The 20,850-nt window shown below is 30.8% G+C and overlaps 1 protein-coding gene across 2 annotated transcripts; it reads right to left on the reverse strand.

The window, feature by feature from the left end:
* Nucleotides 1-599: 599 nt before the first annotated feature.
* Nucleotides 600-18,709, reverse strand: LOC139785282 (uncharacterized). 2 transcript variants are annotated; one of them, XM_071724458.1, is made up of 8 exons: nucleotides 18,449-18,709; nucleotides 13,495-13,655; nucleotides 11,590-11,672; nucleotides 11,256-11,384; nucleotides 8,628-8,744; nucleotides 5,427-5,679; nucleotides 5,058-5,285; nucleotides 600-4,993 (listed from the first exon to the last, which is right to left on the reverse strand). In XM_071724458.1, the coding sequence occupies exons 1-7, from the start codon at nucleotides 18,467-18,469 to the stop codon at nucleotides 5,081-5,083; spliced, it is 969 nt and encodes a 322-aa protein (XP_071580559.1). In that variant the 5' UTR covers nucleotides 18,470-18,709; the 3' UTR covers nucleotides 600-4,993; nucleotides 5,058-5,080. The 2 variants fall into 2 exon arrangements, with proteins under 2 accessions (XP_071580559.1, XP_071580558.1); XM_071724457.1 differs by having other exon boundaries at nucleotides 600-5,285.
* Nucleotides 18,710-20,850: the final 2,141 nt, after the last annotated feature.

Below are 20,850 nucleotides of genomic sequence, written 5' to 3' on the forward strand. Positions count from 1 at the left end.
GAGCCGTATTAGCATATATCTTAAGATATTTATACTTAAGACGGTCTTGAAATAGGTTCTGATTATGATTGTGTATGATTTTGTGGTAATGTCGACGATTTTATGACTCTCTTTCGTGTTATGTTCACGATTTTTTTCCAAAAAGGATTTTTTTCAAAAAATCGTAGACATAGCACGGAAGAGAATCGTGCGCATTACTACCTATACTGACCTACAGGATTCGGTAACAGCCAAAACGCGGGCATGACCATTCTCATCCTTCTCTCTGCTGACAATGTGTAAGCAAGCAAGACGAATTTAATCTATGTATATATAATGAGATTGAACTATATATTTATAATTGATATTTTAATTTTAATTTTTATAAGTTTCAAAATGTAGTTTTTTTCATGGTCGACCAATTGTTACAGATAAGAGAAATATTATATTCAATGCAGTTTGACATTATTTGAAGTAAACAGCATTTTTTCTCGAGTATACAATAGAAAATAAATTTAAAGAACACAAATATGCAAAATGCGATGCAAAATGAATTTAAAGAAATTCGAGCAAAATAACATAAATGTTTTATATAGTAAAAATGCAACAACTTGCGAACATTAATAATGTAAAAAATTGCATTTATTGGTATACAAAATTCTTATTAATAATATATTTTACGCATACAAATTATTATGTCTAAAACTTGAGTATTAAAATAAATCATAAAAAATATGAACTGCCAATTGCGCAAATATCTATATATATAAAAGGAGTGCTATAAACTGTATAGTTTTTCGTTACCGATCTTTTTTGGAACCGGTATCCGAAATTTGTCCAATTTTTCGGGAAATAATTGACCGAATCTTAAAGAATTGTATATAAAACAGGAGTAGAATTTCCCGGGGAGTGCCATAAAGTATATAATTTTTCGTTATCGATCTTTTTGGTAACCGGTATCAGAAATTTTTCTGGAAATAATTGACCGAGTAGAAAAAGATTGGTTACGACATATTTAATCCATGAACACTCCTTATGTTTGTCCACAATAAGGATATTGAAACATAAATGAAGTCGTTTTAAGAAAAACGACTCCCGGGCGAAGCCCGGGTAACCAGCTAGTTGTACAATAATTGCAAGTTCAATAGAGAGAACAATTTCACAATTATTGCGGTTAAATGATTCTTCATATAACGAAGCGTTCTTACTGGCAAGAAATTTATCTGAATATTTGCACGAAAATTGAGAATTTAATTTTTCGTACACTTATTTCAATATTTGGAAGTAAAATTACTCCAGCACACTCCAGCAAACACAGATATACAATACATATAACAGTTACATATTTTATATATATATACATATACAGGGTGTTTCTAAAACACAGAGATTTTAAGGACGTATTCTAGCGATCAAAATAAGAAAAAAAGTTCCTATAAACATGGATCCAAAAATGCTTTCCCTCCGAATTATAAGGCCAGTTTCATCAACGTCGATTAACTCTGTAACCTTCGATTAAACTCACTCTTCATCTCTTTCTAACTGTTCCCCTTAAGAAAGAGATGAAGAGTAAGTTTAATCGAAGGTTACATGGTAGTTAATCAAAGATGGTGAAACCGGCCAATAGCCCCCTAAAGTTGGAGGAAAAAAGATCGTTGTACATAGCGTAATAATTAAGTGTTTTTGGACCCATGTTTACAGGAACTTTGGTAAGACTTCCGAATAGCCCCTACCTTCGAATTTGATGAAACTTCCAGCAATTGTTGACCATTAGAGGACACGTTTATACCATAAAGGATTTTGTACGGAAACAAATAGGAACGGAGAAATTAAAAAAATACAAATGGTAAATTGTATAATTTACTAATTACTAATTAATGATTATCTATTACTACGTTTACGCGAGCTTTACTTCTGTAGTAACTTACGATAATTCCTTCGCGTAAACAGGATTTTTCTTCGCGTAAACGGGATTTTGTAGTAACTTACAATAATTTACTTCGCGTAAACGAGTGATTTATCGTAAGTTACTACAGAAGTAACGCTCGCGTAAACGTAGTATATGTCTATCACTATTACTACGTTTACGCGAGCGTTACTTCTGTAGTAACTTACGATAATTCCTTCGCGTAAACGGGATTTTCCTTCGCGTAAACGGGATTTTGTAGTAACTTGCGCTAATTTACTCCGCGTAAACGAGTGATATATCGTAAGTTACTACAGAAGTAACGCTCGCGTAAACGTAGTATATATCATGGGATACAATTTCTTTAAGTAATTCCTCGAAAGGATCCTTATTATGTTTTCGCAAGCTATCCAGATTCACTTACCAATACTAAGGATGTACACGCGTATTATTAAGATTAAGTTTAACACGTAAAGCCCGTATCAGATTAGCGGCTCGCAGCTGCGAGATGCCCCGACTGCGATTACGATTACGTCTCTTGACCAATGAGAAACAAGCTGCTGGAAATTCGGACATTTCTCATTGGTCAAGAGACGTAATCGCAATCACAGTCGCGGCATCTCGCGGCTGCAAGCCGCTAATCTGATACGGGCTTTACGGGCTACGCGACGAACAAAATCATAACAAACAACGGTATTTATGCATAAAAGGGGCACACACACACACACACACACACACACACACACACACACACACACACACACACACACACACACACACACACACACACACACACACACACACACACACACGCGCGCGCGCGCACGCACGCACGCACGCGCGCGCGCGCGCGCGGGGGGTGCAAGGGGGGTGCAAGGGGGGCCTTCGGGCCCCCCTTCCGCACCCACCACGCCGGTAGGCAGCGTAGACCTCGCTTTACAATTTAAAGTACATGCTTTAAAAGTATTTAACTGTTACTACGTTTACGCGAGCGTTACTTCTGTATAGTAACTTACGATAATTCACTCGTTTACGCGGAGTAAATTATCGTAAGTTACTACAAAATCCCGTTTACGCGAAGGAATTATCGTAAGTTAATACAGAAGTAACGCTCGCGTAAACGTAGTATGTTTAAAGCGCGTCACTAACCTATTACTACGTTTACGCGAGCGTTACTTCTGTAGTAACTTACGATATATCACTCGTTTACGCGGAATAAATTATCGTAAGTTACTACAAAATCCCGTTTACGCAAAGGAAAATCCCGTTTACGCGAAGGAATTATCGTAAGTTACTACAGAAGTAACGCTCGCGTAAACGTAGTATATGTAAGTTAGTGACGCGCTTTAAAAGTATTTAACTGTTTAAAGCGCGTCACTAACCTATATAGAAAATATCAAAATCCGGAAAATTGTCTATAAATTAGAATAAAAATTTTGAATTTTTGACGCCAATTTCTCCGTTCCTATTTGTTTCCGTACAAAATCCTTTATGGTATAAACGTGTCCTCTAATAGTCAACAATTGCTGCAAGTTTTATCAAATTCGGAGGTAGGGGCTATTTGGAAGTTGAACCGGAACTTTTTTTCTTATTATGACCCCTAGAATATGCCCTTATCTCTGACATAGTTTTAGAAACACCCTGCATATACCACCGCATATCATATTTTGCAAAGAAAGGCTGCCGTCTATCGACGATCCAGCAAACACAGAATAAAACACAAATATTTTTTTCGATTATTTCGCAATTTCTTTCCAAATTTAATTTTGCAGATATTCCACTAAGGTAATTTCTTATAACGCTGCTGTCTTGCTAAAATACTATTTAGAAATAAATTGTGCAAATATTTATTGATATCTTCACAAAGGTCTAGTATTGTACGTTGCAAATGTTGAGACATATAATTGCAGCATTCCCAATTTCGTGCGGATTTCTTCATATAACGTTACAAATCTTTTCCTCTCTCTCTCTTTCTCTCTCTCTTTATCGGGATCTCAGACAGTACAGGATAGCCTATAGATATCTAGTTATATCCATTTCATAGGTGTTGTCTGAGGTGTGTATAATTCTTAATAATAATCTATAATAATATTTATAATAATATATGTTGTTAGATACTATAGACTATAGTATGTACGAGGTAATTTCATGTGTCACAATCACAGACATCTATACATATATTACCTAGACTGCTAATACAGGCTTTGCGAATGAAGCTACAAAAGGGGAGGCAAGTGAAAGCAAGGAGAAGAGTAGAGGAAAGCCTAGGTGGCCATCTTTGAAAGGACCAGTTAATATCACACGCATTACAAAAAATTTACATGTGTGGTCTTTTCAAAGATGGCGGATGGCGTATTTTCTGACTTTAGTGCAACCTGTACTAAACTATAGCAATCTAGCAGTCTAGGGCTGCGGTCCACTTGCTACAAATGCTTTGAAGCGTTCTTCTCCTTCTTTCTTCATTGAAAGAAAGGAGGAGGAGGAATGCTTCGAAGCATTTGTAGCGTCAAGTGGACCACAGCCTAAGTAATATATTAGATGTCTGTGGTAATAGAGATGGAGAACCCCACGGTTCGTCACTCCCAAAGTATTTTATAACTCCAAACTCTTTCTGTTGTGTGTGTGTGTGTGTGTGTTTTAGTTGAGCAAATGCTCATATTGTCATTCGTCTACAGTTAGAAAATGGTCCAAGCGTTCATATATATATCTATATATATATGTATATTAAAATATATAAATTTAACAAATTTTCCTTGAATATCTCAACAAATATTAGGCAAATAAAAAAATGTTTCGGACAAATGTTGTTTAAATTAATTAATATATATAAGAGTATACATGTATAAGAGAGTGTGTGTGTGTGTATATATATATACCTACATATTTATATGTATATATCTTATAAATAATTTTTGAGATATAAAATGATTTATAATTCATTTCATACTTCATTCCTTTTCAACTTTCTAATTAATCCTGTATAAAATCGAGGCGTACACAGGATCCTAAGTCTTTAAGACGTTTATGTCCTGTTGTATGTTTTATGTCCCGATTTTGGACATAGTGTTGTCTGGGATAGTACATAAAGATCAGAATCGAATCCAAGACCTGTTGATTTAACATTAACAAGGCCACTTATCTAACATTAAAAATAATAATAATTAATACTAACGTTCGTTTTCATTTGAATAACTATTAATGAATAACATTCACATTCATATTAATAGTATTACTGAGTGCTTGATTTATAATAATATCACTTTTCTTTTCAGCGTTATTCTTTTCATTCGACTCAGGATCTGTGTCGCTATCTGATGAATAAGTCTGCAGCAATGTTGTATTTCTGGCATTATCTTCCTGTTCGATGTTAACTTCCGGCAGTCCAGTAATAGTCGTTTGCCTGTAACATGTTTTGTCATTTAACAAAAAGTATTTCTAATTGTAAACTTATTTAATACGAATTTTGCATAAAATAGTTGACGTATTAATCTGATATCAATCGTTTACTAGGAAAAATATAAGAAATTTATCCATTACTCACGTTGTAGACTGGTTATCAGGAATATCGTTTTGTAATTGCGCTACAATATATCCTTCGTTAGGAACATTTGCGCCAGGAACGTTATTACCAGAGGACGATACGATAGGTGCACTTGCTACGATAGCACAAATCCTCAATGGGGTAACTTGGTACTGTGGTGGTGTACACACTCTAGCAGTTTGATATTCATTGTTTACAGTTCGTCTGTAATTATTGTCACAACATTTCTCTTTAGCAAGCTCTGTAAATAGTCCTAAAAAAAAAACGAACGTTTGTGAATTATATAAAGCCATCGCATATGCATTATTATAGATAATTTATATCATTTCGTTCATACAGAACAATTACCGCGGTCTGAATTCTTCGCACTTTCATTTCAGCGTTCAAATACGTAGATATACTGTAGATATACATAGACGTACTGTAACGTAATAATTACCATTTTCGTTAACATGTACCTATTTACGTATAAAGTGTAACGTCTAAAGCTTACAAGCGTGCGATTATAAGAAGTGCAAGTTATTTGTGTAATGTGAAAATGATTAATTTGTCAAACATTGTGCCAGTTCTACGTAAAGCATTATTTGAAAGTTATCCTATTCTCTGTGAGTTTTTTTTTCATTAAACAGTTTTTATCATGAAAAAGCGAAGTTTTCTTTCGCGCGGATTAGTCGGTCATAGGTTAATTTATGCGTATTACATAAAATAATTTAGATAGCCTGATAGATAAAACGGCACATTATCAGAGAACAAAATTATTTAAAAAAATTAAATGGTTTCTTGCAGTTTATATTATTATACAGATCTATTATAAAGTAGCAATCTATTATGACTACATATGTTATCAATTATTATCTTTGTTATTTGCAGATCACATAAGCTGCAGCTGATGTTCAATTTATTAGAAAAGCACTTATCAAATTTTAAAACGTAAAATATTTAACTACTTGAATGTTTCTAGAAATTGTCTCTGCTCTGGTAAAAAAATTCTCATATCTCTTATCTTTAAGAATCTTTCTTTAAAAATATTTAAAATTTAGAAGATTTCTTGAATACACACTTGAAATTTTATAAGGTTTCTTCAAAAATTAGAGAATGAGAAATCTTAGAATATTTCAGAATGCACATGTACAAAGAATTCTAGAATAGATGTAGAGTTTCTCAGCATTTCTGAAAGTGTTCCAAATCATATAAAATGTCTCTTTAAATGTCTGATTTGTACAAATTTTTTAAAAAGTTACACAATTATACAGAAATTGTAAAAAATTCTGGGATTTATAAAGAAATTTTGAAAAATTATATGAAGAATTCTAAGAAAAATGTTTACTAAGGTATAGCTTTTCAAAATATTATTATTTATATTCAAATCATTTGCAAATTTGTCTTTAATGACAGAGCCTAGTCATAGAGGAATATCCTGTATATTAAGACGATAGGATAGAAAAAAAGCTTTCCCCACCATATATAAGCAAAGTTAATATATATACATACATACAGAATATTAAGAAAGTGTCCAAAGCTATTAAACTTTGTCAAAGAGAAATTATTTCTACATAATAAGACCACAAATGATTGGAAGATACAGGTAATTCACGTTTGCGATTTTATATGGATCTGGATATAGGATTTATTTTACATATATCCGAATCTTCGAGGCATTTTTCATGTAAAAGTATATTAACGTGTTAGTATGTCGCTAATAGTTGGCCTTTTGTTTATGCCAAGTATGTTATTTTGTAATATGAAGAACAATGGAATATAAAAATGAATTTATAATATTTTGTAATAATATTATAAATAATAATATTATAAAAATAGATATATATATTACTTTATTTGTTGGTGCATTTTGTTATGCTTTTTTTTATCATTATTAAATCATAATCTTACAAACAATTATACACGTTAATCATGCTCAACAATGTTGAGTCAAGATAATTAACGCGACTTAAACGGAAAATTCAATATCGGTTATTGATGACATCATGACGATAAACGTGTTAAGGAGGTTGGTTCGTTCTTTGTGCGGGGAAGGGGCGCGTGGCAGGGGAAAAGCATATAGGTTAGATTTTCGTCGCGTGAAATAAACGAATTTTAGCAAATAAATATGTGGAATGCATTTAATTGCTGTTTCTTAAGGTTTAAAAAGAGTTGTTTGTACAATTGAAACCCAAATACGTTATTATCCACATTGAAATGTGGAAATAATAAATGTGGTCCTGTTTTATTTTTACAATTTCTTGATAACTATAAAGACGAATCATTTCAGTCTTCGAGAAAGTTCTTCCTAAATATGTAAAGAGTTATTTGCACCTATTTTCACTAAATTCTTATCATTTTTAATATGCTTTCGAGAGTTACATTACAGGTTAGGTAACATTTCTGCTGTGTCGCCCGTATATAAGAGAGAGACAAGAGTATAACTTCAATAATTAATTACTCGACAACCATGCAGACGATTGTCTTCAACTTTGGCATGGACGACAGATTCCCATAGATGAATATTCTCCGTAAATTTGAACTAATTCTTATCAAATTGATTTTACTAACCACCCTCCTTAAAGTAAGATGATCAAGAAGAAGAATTGCGATATTTTATGCTCAAGATATATTATGATATGTTGAAATATATTCCAAAAATTCTTGTTTTCAATGATTGTATCTTAACATTTTTATGCAGAATGACAGAAAATCTCGATTGGTGTGATCTTATCTTTTGTACACTAGGTATATATAATGTATCTTAATCCATTTATATTTTTCCGTTAGACGTAGAGAGGTATATGTTTCTTTACATGAATCGATTTTTCTTATGTATGAAAGTATTCAGAAAGATCATCGAAAAATAGAGTTGAAATATTTCATGTGAAAATAAAATGTGAAATATTTCACTTTAAAAATATTCATTCTTTGATGTTTTTATCCTAATATTTTTATACAGAATAATGAAAATAAATTTATGTGAGAAAACATATATTCTTTTATTTAAAGGTTAGAAGTAACTATTTCAGAATCAATTATATTTAAAATAAAGATGTGTTATCCGTAACATGACCTTCTCAAAATTAAACTATTTGTGTAGAAAATATTTTTACTAATATCGTTTGGTATCAGAGAAATGTGTTCTATCGATTAAAATGAGATATCTTGTGCAAATACGCGCGCGTGCATACATGTATAAATATGTATAAATATACTTACTTTGCTCTTCTAGTGAAACACTTGTTAATTCGTCATTTGTATTAGTAGTTGCAACCTCAGTAATTGCAAGCTCAGTATTTGCTGCATTATTCAGCGTAAAAAAGTTGCGCCTATTGCCTGTAAAAAGATGCATTTGAAACGTATTGAGTGATCGTCAAAGTTCAATATTGACAAACGTTAAATTATGCAATTCGTTTATTACATAAGGTAATTAATGTTCCAATGACTGAACATGTCCACAGTGAACGAAAAGCCAACAGCCAACAATAAAATGTTTCTCAGCAAAAGATAACAAACTAAAAAAAATTGAATATATAGAAATAAATTATAAATACATATAATATTCATTATATATTCTTGATAAATATATAAATGCATTATAAAAATATATAATTTGATTGAAAATTATTGCGAAAGATTTATTTCGAATGTCGCAAGGACAGATTATATTTTCACATATTTTCTTATTATCTTTGTAATTAAGATACAATATCTATATTTTCGAACTTTTTACTGTATCGTACTATATTTATCTAAATACGTAATACGCCTTTTGCGGTTGATCGACTAAAAAGTAAAAAAAAAAATTATTTTATTGGAGATTTTTCATTTAAGTAAAAATTTCAATACTCAATTATTAGTACAATCAAAATCTTGGTTGTCGATTGATAGAATGCATTTGTTAATATCTATATGTCCGAGTGATTAAAAGCCTGCATTAAATGATTATAAACAATAACTTTGAACTAATTTTATTTCATAAAGGGTGAATGTTCTTAATTTATTACTAGAAATAAAAGAAATTGGATTAAATTTCTTGACATTGAATTAAATATATTTTTAAATAATAATAAATTTACCCTGAAATAGAAATAAAAATCTAACTTTAAAGTATTGCTTTATGAATTTATGTTATCATTTTTGTGTAGAACTTTTATTTTATTTTTAGACCCTTCAAAAGTTTACAACTGTGTAAATTGCTTTTTTTTCTATTCTTTCTTCTTCATAAGTTTATAAAGAAGAGTACGTACTTGTGAGTGAAAAGTGAAAAGAATACAAATCTTTTATCAAAAACATTACTTCGAGAAAATTATTATAAGAAATATCTTCAAATTGTTTTTGAAATTTTATTTGAAAAATTTGTTTATTTATAGTATTACTTAATAAGCACTCTCTCAATCATTGATTAAACCTGCTCCTATCTAATTATTAGGGTACTGATGGTGTAATATAAAATATTATTTTATTAAAATGTTATTTAAGTATTTTTTTCTAAATTTATGTTAATATTTTTTGGTTGTGTCAAAAAGAACAAAGTTTTATGTACTAATTTTTTTTAGTAATAATACTAATTATTAATCAATAATAATATAGAGTTGAATCCGTCTTCTTATTAGTTCAGTCATTGGAGCATTTATTTCATGTTACTATAACAATAGACTAATACGAAAATAAGTTTTTAATTATTAATAATAAAATATTATTTGCATAAATAATGTAAATATCAGTCTCTCTCTCTCTCTCTCTCTCTCTCTCTCTCTCTCTCTCTCTCTCTCTGCACGCACGCACGCAATCACACGCACACACAGGGTGTTTATTTGAAAAGTTTCCATCTCAATATATTCTAATATGCATTCTATGAAAAAATGTTGAATATGAAAGTATATTTTTAAGTGGGATGTATGGTGGTAATCTTAAAAATTACGTGCAGGTTTTCAAGGTTCTTTCAAGATTAACTTTTTCTTCTTAAATGGAAAGGGGTATTTTTCATAGCGAGGTTAAAAAAAAGCAGATAACTTTGCGTCCAAAACTCTTTAGGACTTACTTCTTTAAATGTTTTTTTTACTGAAAAAATATTAGAAAAAGTTAAAATACGTGCATGCCTTGTAGCTTTGTATGAACATGTGTGCATATGTGTGCGTGTATACGAGCGACCTCAAGAATGTAAACATAACTTTGGAGGTTTGCTTAATATTTCGACTGTGTAATCACGTAGTGTATAGTTATCAATCTAACAGTCAAAGCTCCTAAACTGCTTGCGATTTCTTGTTCAAATTATTTTAATATCCACATTCTAATAAGTGTGTATGTGTTTGAAATTCTTCAATGCAAAATGCCCCAAAACTTCAATTTAAGCAAGTTTGTTTAAAATTCTATTATTTGTACGTTTGATATTGTGAACAGATCCAGTTTCTAAAAACTTTCTTCTCTAACTAGTAGAAAGTTTTTAAAAACTCTCTGCAATTTTATTCACATAGGTATGTGACACATTTTTATCAGGATATCTATCATTAAAGATTCCTGCCGTTCTCCAAGCACACCGATTTTTGGCCCCATAAATAAAAATAATCTCTGTTCTTTCATTTATACACCATATTTACTCGATAACACTCTTTCAGTAAGACTTTCAATATTAGGATGTGGATATTGAAATAATTTGACAACTAAAGAAGACATTAAAATGACCGATTACGTATGAAGTACCTAATAATCATAAAGTACAAGAAAGGGAGACAGAGGCAGGAGGGAGGGAGGAAGGAGAGAAAAGGGAGGGAAAAAGGAAAAAGAGAGTAAAGGGAATGAAAATCATATAAAGAGTTTATCTAGAGATAAAAATTGAAAACTTACAGTAGCCTTTCTTACGTATAAACCGCATTAACCACATTAATAAGTAAATCGTAAGAAAGACAACAAGGATTGGAAATATTATCATTAATGTCAATTTTGTTATGTTTGTTGTATTGTCCATTGTAGATCCTGCGAACAAAAAATTTAATGAATGATTAAGGAAGAAGCAAAAAACGTTGTGTATCTTAAGAGATACGGATATAAGTATTTCATATAGATTTCACTTCAACCAGAGAATAATGAATGATTGAAATTAGCAATAGAACGAGTAAACGACAATTATTTTATACGCATACAAATTAAAAATTTTAAAGTAGCAGCATTATATACTCACCTACATAGTAGGGTTTTGTGTCGGTAACGTTCTTTTGACATATTTCACCTTCTTTGCCGTTCGCGAGTATTTCTTTGCTGTATCTTTAAATCAAGAAAATAAAGAATAATTTTTTGTAAAAACATATCGAGTATAGGTGCTCTGACAGAGAATATTACGACGTCTTAAAGAATTTATGACGTCTTTGAGGCGTCTTATAGACGTTTCATTTTAATTAATTTAAACGACCACTTTTATAAATATTGTAAAATAAAACTTAATAATACGGAAACGCGTTAATAAGAAGAAAAATACGAAAGAAGAGCTAGTATTGCGTGATAAATTGGTATATAAATAATTTAATATTTACATAACTCTGATAACACGTACTCTATATGCATATTACAACAAGGATTGCGATTTTATTGTTATCAAAGTTATATGTAAGTATTAAATTATTGATATACTAATGTATTTTTTTTTAAGACAATTTTAACTTCTGTTTTGTATTCTAGCTCTTTCTTATAATGCGTGTTCAAATAACTTCGCCTTAATTGTGTCGCGACACTAAAGTAATACAAATAAATATCTGACAAGTACTAAATTATCTGGGAAAAAATATTTTTTATAGGCTGTTCCATATCTAAAAAAGATATATCTAAATTGGCCATGTCACATGTATTTTAATCTATAAATATTAACCGGTAATGTAAATATCTGTGCATGTTCCAAAAAATATCTTATAAAAGATAACTTTCAGACGTCTTCGGAAAGTCTTGAAGACATTTTTAAGATGTCTTTTGTAAAGTCTTAAAAGTATCTTAAGAAAGACGTTTTTAAAACATCTTCTGCACATGCGACATGTGTGTAAAAGACGTCGTTGTGTCTAGATGTTACATTCACTTCGACATTGATAATTACAGTCATGCGACACCGTTCTAATCAAATGTTTTCTCTGTGACGCATGACGCATCGGTCATTCGAACTGCAACGATATTTTACATTTGCATGCGTCGCTCATCATTCCAGGTAGCAAGATGACGTCTAAAGACGTCTTAATGACGTTATATAGAGACGTCATTAAGACGGAATTAATACGTCATTTGATGTCACTCTGCTACCTGGGATATTCCTGATAAACGATCATAAAAATATATTTTCAAATTAATAAAATTTATTAAAAAATTAATTTTTCTCGTAAGTTGCTCTCATAAAGATTTTTATATAACGTGAAAAAAGAAATGAAGTAAAAGAGCAATTGTTCATTTATTTAGTACTCTAATAAAGAGCAAAGTATTATGCTAATAGCTATAATTTTTTGTCTGATAAGAATGCAACAGATGCTTTTTTCGAATTCATCATGCAGATCATGCAGATTTTTTTGCCTCATTTAGGAATATCTTTTCTTTAGAAAGGCACATAAAAATCAGATCAAATTTTATTTAGCGATTAAATAAGATTTGTAGATAAGCGGTCAAATAAAATTTGCTGATAAAGCAATCAGTAATGATTTAACACGCAAACAAATGATCTTTGTCGTTCGTATGCAGTGGCAAATAGTGTATAACGAGATGCAGTAGTAATTTTACTGGGAATGCTGAATGTAATAGAACGGTTGCTTGTTAAGTGAAATACCTGGGATTCGATCTCCAGTCTTGTTACCCTACATATATTTAAGTGTTTAATTTTCCATTGTTATTGCTCCTTAAGAAGATTCAAAACACGAAGAGTCTTTGCATAAAGAATACTTCACAAAGGACTCAATGAGGAAAAAATAGAAAATTATCAATATTTGGAAATTTAGAGAATCTTATAATCTGGATAATCTGGAATTCTTTCTCCATCAGATCTTACAATGAGATAAATCACGGTACTGTGACCGTGAAGTCAAAAATCCACAATCAAGAAAAAGAAGAATAATCTTACCCTGTCATACAAGGTCCGCATTTTGGCCCGTCGATGGTCTTTACTTCACTCTTTATACGATTGTATCGCGAGCAAATGTGCCTAGAATCTACGCACCGTTTGTCATAGCAATGATAGTCCAAGTCGTCACAATCTTTGTCATTCTCGCATGGTTTAGATTCCTGCAACAGAAACACGTGTTATCTCTTAGCGCGAATTCAAGAAAACTTAACAGTCAAAACTATTTTTTTGAAATTCAATATTTAATGATAAGAGAGAAAGCGGATCAAGTTATTAGTAATTCAAATAAAAACAAATGTAAAATTGGCAAAATATAATTCATTATCATACCATTTTAATTATCTATTAATAAAATTAGCAACACATACAAACATAAACAAATAAAGAATTATACCATTATAACAAATATTGTTATAAATTATAAAAATTAGATTGTGTGCCTTCTCATCACATTCTTCGACTATCTATCTATTATAAATTACCGTAAATTACCAATTGCGCTGCAATAAATAAATATTATTTCGTTAACATATGCACGCACACATCACGTAATGTATATTTTATTTTGTGTGTATATGTCTATATATGTATTTTTTCAAGATATTTCATATTTTATGTTAAAATATGTTAGAATAAAATATAAATATTTCCTAAATTATTGAGTTTTTGATAACTATATCTTAATATTTTTATTATACGGAATATTTGTATGGATCAATTTATGTAAAAAATTACGTAACACAAATTTAATGGCGCTTTCTCATCCTTACAAACCTTGTGAAAATTTATCTTATGAAAAAAGCGAGTTTATAAGAAGATTGTTAGATTATTCAATTCCGTCCTTTTTTTACCATCTTTCTTCTACTTCAAAACAAGAGCTACAATTAGGTGACTCATTCTGTGTACGCGCACGCGCGCTTATGAGTGCGTGTGCATGCATATACATATAAATCAACAGAATATTTGTTTATTGCAAAACGATTGTTAATTCATTACAGATTTGTGGCAAAAGAAGAAATGGAACGCTTATTCTGATTTTGACAATGATAGTTTAACAATAATTTAATTCTTACCAAAATAATATTGATCCGGGTAAATATTTATTTTTCAATTAGATAAATTTTCAATTAGAAATTAGTTGTGTTCTACGCATATATACATGTCTTACATTTGAAATACCATTTCCGTGTTGATCTTTACTTCTTATCGATTTGATAACGAACGTAGTGATTCCTTCGATGTTTATGTTTTGAATTAATTATTATAAAGAACAAATAGTTTCTGGGTAAATATCGTTTGCTTACGCGTTATATAGTCTGAAGTGTGGTGACTTAATGAGATTTAAAATAGCTTTATAATATTCCTTCATGGGAAATGTTTTTGATGAGTGCAATATTGGTCACGCACTCGAGAATATTGAAAAAATCAGTTATCATGAGCATTTCAAGTTTCGTAATTTCTTAGAGAGAGAATTATTCGATTTTCGTATTTTTGCATCACGCATATATACAGACAGTAAAAAGATAAATTATTCTCCATCAGAATTAAGTACAATTAAATAATGTCATTTTGTTTTCTTTTATAAGTTATAGTTATAACAAAGTCTTCAAGATAAAGAGTTTGGTAAAGTTTAATTAAGAGCGCTCTACCTTTTTCACGCTCTTTTGAATCTTGAAATATTTTAAATTGCATCGAAATCGAATGAATAATCTTGAAAAAATTGCTTTCACTATCCCTAAGTATGCGTTATATTTACACTTTCGCTTTTCGACTTCGAAGAATGAGTATACACGGGGCTGTTTACTCCGCATCTAAAAAAAAAACTACAACAAAGGTAGAAACTATTTTCAACTTTATGTTTGATGATATTTCTTTCTTCTTTTACCTATTTCCATTTATAGTCGTACTCTCGGGTTTTATAATATACGTTTAGTTTACTTTGTTAGACATAAATCAAATCTCGATTTTAACAAAATTTAGGTTGATCAAGCCTCGCTATGTATTCTATTAGTGTAAAACACATTACATTTACTTAGAGATATCGATGTAGATTTTTTTTCTCGTTAGAAAAAATATTTAAAAAGAAAAAAAAAACTAAATGCGTATAATTAGTTTCAACTCTAAAATAGTAGACAATTTCGCTAAAATAAAAAAAAACATTTAAAATAATTAACTTATAAAACATTTAGAATTAACTTGTAAAAGATTATTAGCTATCAGCTGGGACGGATAGATGCGATTTGTTATGCCATCGATAAATTGAGACGCATTATAGGGTGGCCACGCGCATGCAAGAATGCGCATCTCGGAGCATTCACTTGTCCTGAAGCGCGCACCAGCTTTGCGAGATTTCCGGCCCGATCCGCTCCAAAGAGAAAAAGCCGCGAGAGAGCAGGTGATGACTCATGCCTTTCGCACGACATTGGTTCATTCTGGCAAGCTGTAAAAGTGTCTTCCCTTTCTCATCCCCAATAATCGACCATAGATCTACCTTCTACGTTTCGTTTTCCTCTGCTTTGAGGATAACTCTATTTTCCCGCAGGTGGCCGATTTTTTTGCATATACGACAAGGGAAGCTATGACGGTCATTCGTGACGTCACAGCGACTAGATTCCACCACATCCGTCGACATGCGATATCGGGAATAAAGAATAAATGCGGTGTAATTGCTCGATATGAACCACGAGTACGTCATCCCCTCTCTTTTTCGATTCTCTTTTCTTGAATTTCTTTTGTATTTTCGTCGTTTATATTCTCCGCTCCTCCGTGAAAGATGATGAAATCGCGCGCAAGCTTGCGACGTTGCTTCGCTACTCGTTTTGCCACGCATCTTTGTTCCAAAAAGGGCAAAAAGTAAATCTTTGAGGAGTGAATTGAGGACCACTTTGAATTATTTTTCAACGAATTATCACTATTATTAAGACTTGTAAAATAAAGTTATGCATTACTTATCGAACGTTTTATTATATAATAAAGAATTTATTATATGCTTACATTTTGAAAATCTTGTACCTACTATTTTCAAGAGTTATAAAAAACACTTTCTTTATAAAACTATTTTTATAAATTAATAAAATTATTTTAATAATGCGCTGCGATGCGAGTTGCATAATTATGTACTAGTTACATAATTTCATTTGCCAGCTATAAGATATTTCGTTGTAGATTTAAATTTGAGTGAAATAAATTGCACGAAACTTCAAAAATTTGAGATAATCGCTGAAGCGTTTTTAGAAAGCGTAGAATTGGAACCAGAGTATCATCTCGATGAACTCACAACTTAGTTGATGCTGTAATGAGAAAGTGTGCCTCCCACTACCTCTCGTGATTCCACGAATTGTCCAACAAATAGATTTTATTTTTTCGCGTTGTATTATTGAAACTCGAATTGCATTCATCATTCACCTTCGCATTTATATAGATAATTTATGCATGTCATGATACATCATCACATAGACAAATAATAAGACTTACATAAATAAGCAACAAATATTAACTTTATATATAAATTATTAACTATATATAGTTTTTTATGTAAAGTTTTACAATGTTATACATATAAAGTATTTTTTGTAAAACTTTCAAGCATTTTATATCATTTTTCATTTTATTATAAAACAATAAATAAAATGATAAAAATATGTTGTTAAATTATAATGCATAAATTTTATTTTATTTAGCATAGTAGACATTTTCAATTCAAACTTTTAGCCGGCAGTGTGTATAATATATTATCTTTTATACAATATATATTAAACTCAATAGTTGATTTTGATGAATTGTACATGAATTACTGATGTTAAGGTTAATTAAATTTCTTTCTTTATCTAGAGAATGTGTAATCTCAAAAGAGAAAAAAACTGATTTGTACGGATTACATGGATTGTGCAATTATCTCAGCTCGAGATTTTGACCGAATCGGTCCGGAAATCGGTCGCCAGTTAGAAACGAGTCGATCATCTTCCAGAACATTCTCGATCGTTCTCGAGATGAAAGAACTTTTGAGAATTGAAAGCAAGTACAGAAGTTGAGCCGTGCCAAACGCATAATTAAAAATCTCTATTATTATTATTTATATATGTTTATTATACTATTGTTATTTTTATTATATATATATTTATATGTATTTATATTTATTATATATATATTTATATGTATACATTATATTAAACATATTAATTTATTTAATCGTTATTTTTATTATTTTGCTTAATTTTATCGTATTAATGGTAAATAAATATTATTCGGTTTGTCCTTCGCGAATAATGGGGATCGTCAACAGACATAAGCGATTGACACAAATATATTGTCATTTGTAGAATTTATCGTGGACTATTTATAGACTGAATTATAAACCAAGAGTTCGAATTAACTAATTTTAGATCGAGCAACTGATTTTTTTTTCTTTTTTGAGATTACATTCTATAAATAAAGAAAGACATTTAATTAACTTTAACAACAATAATTTACATGCAATTCATCAAAATCAACTCTACATGCAATTTTACTGGAATAGTCCCGATTCTTTTTAAATGCCGAGACCACGCACGCGGAGTCGTGATGCTCGAGGAAACTTGTTGAAACAGAGCACGTGATATTGTGTATCAGTTTCCGGAGTATAACAGAAGAAACGTTTACATCTATGTATCTTTCATCGATTGATCGTGATTCGGGGGTCATGCAAAAACCGTCAATTTGAGATATATATTCAAATCACACTGTTATTTCTCCGGTCATAACTTATTATTAGTGATAAAGCAGTCGCCCGTTGAGCGAACAATTCAGGTTCGATCCTTGCTCTTGTCACTCCGCATGCAAGCATGAGCGAAAAAATATCATTATCAAACAAAAACCGGAAGTCCAAATTCCAAGATCAGACAAATAAATCGTGATATTTCTGTATTTGGCTGAACCGGCAATCTGAATAATGAGACTGATTTTATTACAGACTTACCATTTTTTTGTTGTCGCTCATGTTGAGAATGTTATTGCTAACGTTGGGAAGACAGGCATAGGTGACAAATCGATTACTGTAAAATGAATCCAACTAACACTGATGAACGCGTTCGGCCTGCTCGTTTTCTTTCTGCAATTGTATCTACTGGTATCTACGTGAACTGGTATCTTCCGATCACTCTCCGCACGTCACTGTACGCAGGTTCGACCTGCACTAACAGGTTCGTGCCTGTTCTCATGTTCTGCCTTCTGCCCTGCGAATCGAATGGTGGGGAGTGGGGACCACTGAGAAAGGAGGGGAAAAAGACCCCAGATTCAGGGCCGTTCATACAGTAATTAGCAGAGGCTCGTAGTTCATAAACAGCTTTAAATATAAATAAAGCAAATGTATATAAAAAATAATAGTAATAATAATATAAATATGGATACATAATAGTATAAAAAATATAAATAAATATAAATTAACAATATAAATATAGATAAGCGCGTGTAAAAAAATTGAATGTATTCAAAAACATAAGAATTAAAACCACATGAATTTTAAATGTAGATATAATTGTATAAATTGTCTGTCATTTTGCTACTTGCGAGATATGTACGCACGCGTCTAATAAATTAGATATCGTACACATAAAGTTATAAAAATTAAGAAACTACGCATTTAGATGTATGAGACACAAATTTTAGATGTATGAGACAAAATAATCAGCGTAATCAATCAGGATATATATCGTTTATTTATGATTTATTCAATAAAATAAAAGAACTTTTTTCTCTTGGAAATACGCTGCATGTTTACTACAATGCGCAAAGAATCTTGCCTATTTTTATATATGTTTTGAATCCTTTGCGTCTAGTAACGAAATTTAACTAAAATGAAACACTATTGTTAGAGGATCAAAATATTCTAATATAATCCTTTAAGTCGACGTCGTTCGGAGATGCACTCTTTGATATGTTTCAAAGTACATTAGAGAAATGTACTAAATGACATTCTTTCATTCGATTTCTCGGCACCTATAGAGCACCTCTTCGTGGTGACAGTATATATAATTAATAATAACAGGTAATATAAACTACTTTAAATTACTAACTTGAAGTACTTGTATATCATAATACTTATACTGATACAGGATGTCCAAAAAGGCTCTGGGATGGTGAAATATCTCGAAAAATATAAGTTTTATAAAAGAATTTTTCAGACAAAAGTTGTAAGGTTTAAAAAGGTCTATTCACTCGCCTTTTGAATTTGACCTTGGATGGCGTCGCTAAGGTCAGATTGAGGTCACTTTGAATTTTTTGAATGGGACTCCCTATTTTTTTATCGCATATTCTTATAGTTCCTCTCGAGACCTTTTCAAAACACTATAATTTTATTCGCTCTAAAGCCCAAGTCAGCCGTTTCGAAGTTATCAAGCTTTTTATGTAAGATGTCGATGACTGTAGTTATCGTATTCTACCGTGAAGGAGAGGATGGTAGGATTAGTAGGTGATGTGTGTGCAAATAGAGTAAAGTAGGAGTAGTACGTATATGGTAGGAAAATGGCAAATAACATTTTTGTTTCATTAGAATAGTCAGATGAAGAAACTTAACTTTTTATTTTCTTAAAGGATTTGCAGCTTCCGGCGGCAACAAATATCACATTTTCATAGTTTATTATACTGTAGTTATCGAATAATATGCGACTTATTACTAAACGCGAAGAGCTAAAAAAAGGTAAGATTCTTTGTGTTTAGTTTAATTAAAGAAGTTTCTTATGCTTTTATATATATATATATATCCTTTTACTATTTTTAATATCCAACTTTGTTCATTTTTTCTCCAATATTAAGTATATTTTGTTTATATCATGTACTTATAGTATTTTACAAAGAGTGCAATATAATGTTGTCAAAATTATCAAATATTTTATTATAAACTGCGAATTTAAACAGCGCATCAGAAAAATGATTTAAAAAGAAATAAACTCATTGCACTAAAAAAAATTTATCTATATTTAATAATTGTTTAACTCTATAACTAATAATTTTGTTGACTCTCTCTCTCTCTCTCTCTCTCTCTCTCTCTCTCTCTCTCTCTCTCTCTCTCTCTCTCTCTCTCTCTCTCTCTCTCTCTCTGTTTCAATTATTTCGATGACTCCTTCTAGAATTATTATTAGAACATTATATATATGTAAATTAATAGGTCTTAATATGAATTTTATATTTACGAATAAATCAAATTTAAGGGACAAAATTTGCGGCAAAATAACATAGAAAATTAATAAATGTTACAATTTATATCTTTCTCTTTCGGTCTATTTTTAGATAGGTAACATACACAGTAAAAAATAAAACGTAATTATAACATTTTTTACATGTCCCAGAAAGTCCACTCTAAATTTTAAGTTAAAATGCTTA

Source organism: Temnothorax nylanderi, unplaced genomic scaffold (assembly GCF_030848795.1).
Source record: "Temnothorax nylanderi isolate EJ_2023f unplaced genomic scaffold, tnyl_v1.0 TNYL_tig0769_pilon, whole genome shotgun sequence".
Classification (NCBI taxonomy): domain Eukaryota; kingdom Metazoa; phylum Arthropoda; class Insecta; order Hymenoptera; family Formicidae; genus Temnothorax; species Temnothorax nylanderi.

Bases quoted from the DNA above. Each gene is read 5' to 3' on its own strand.
- LOC139785282 (XM_071724458.1), bottom strand. From the start codon at position 18,469: ATGAGCGACAACAAAAAAATG. The intron at 11,385-11,589 runs GTGAGTATATAA...TTTTGTTCGCAG, and splicing joins CACAAAACCCTACTATGTAG to GATCTACAATGGACAATACA. The intron at 5,680-8,627 runs GTAAGTATATTT...TTTTTTTTTTAG, and splicing joins TGTTTCACTAGAAGAGCAAA to GACTATTTACAGAGCTTGCT.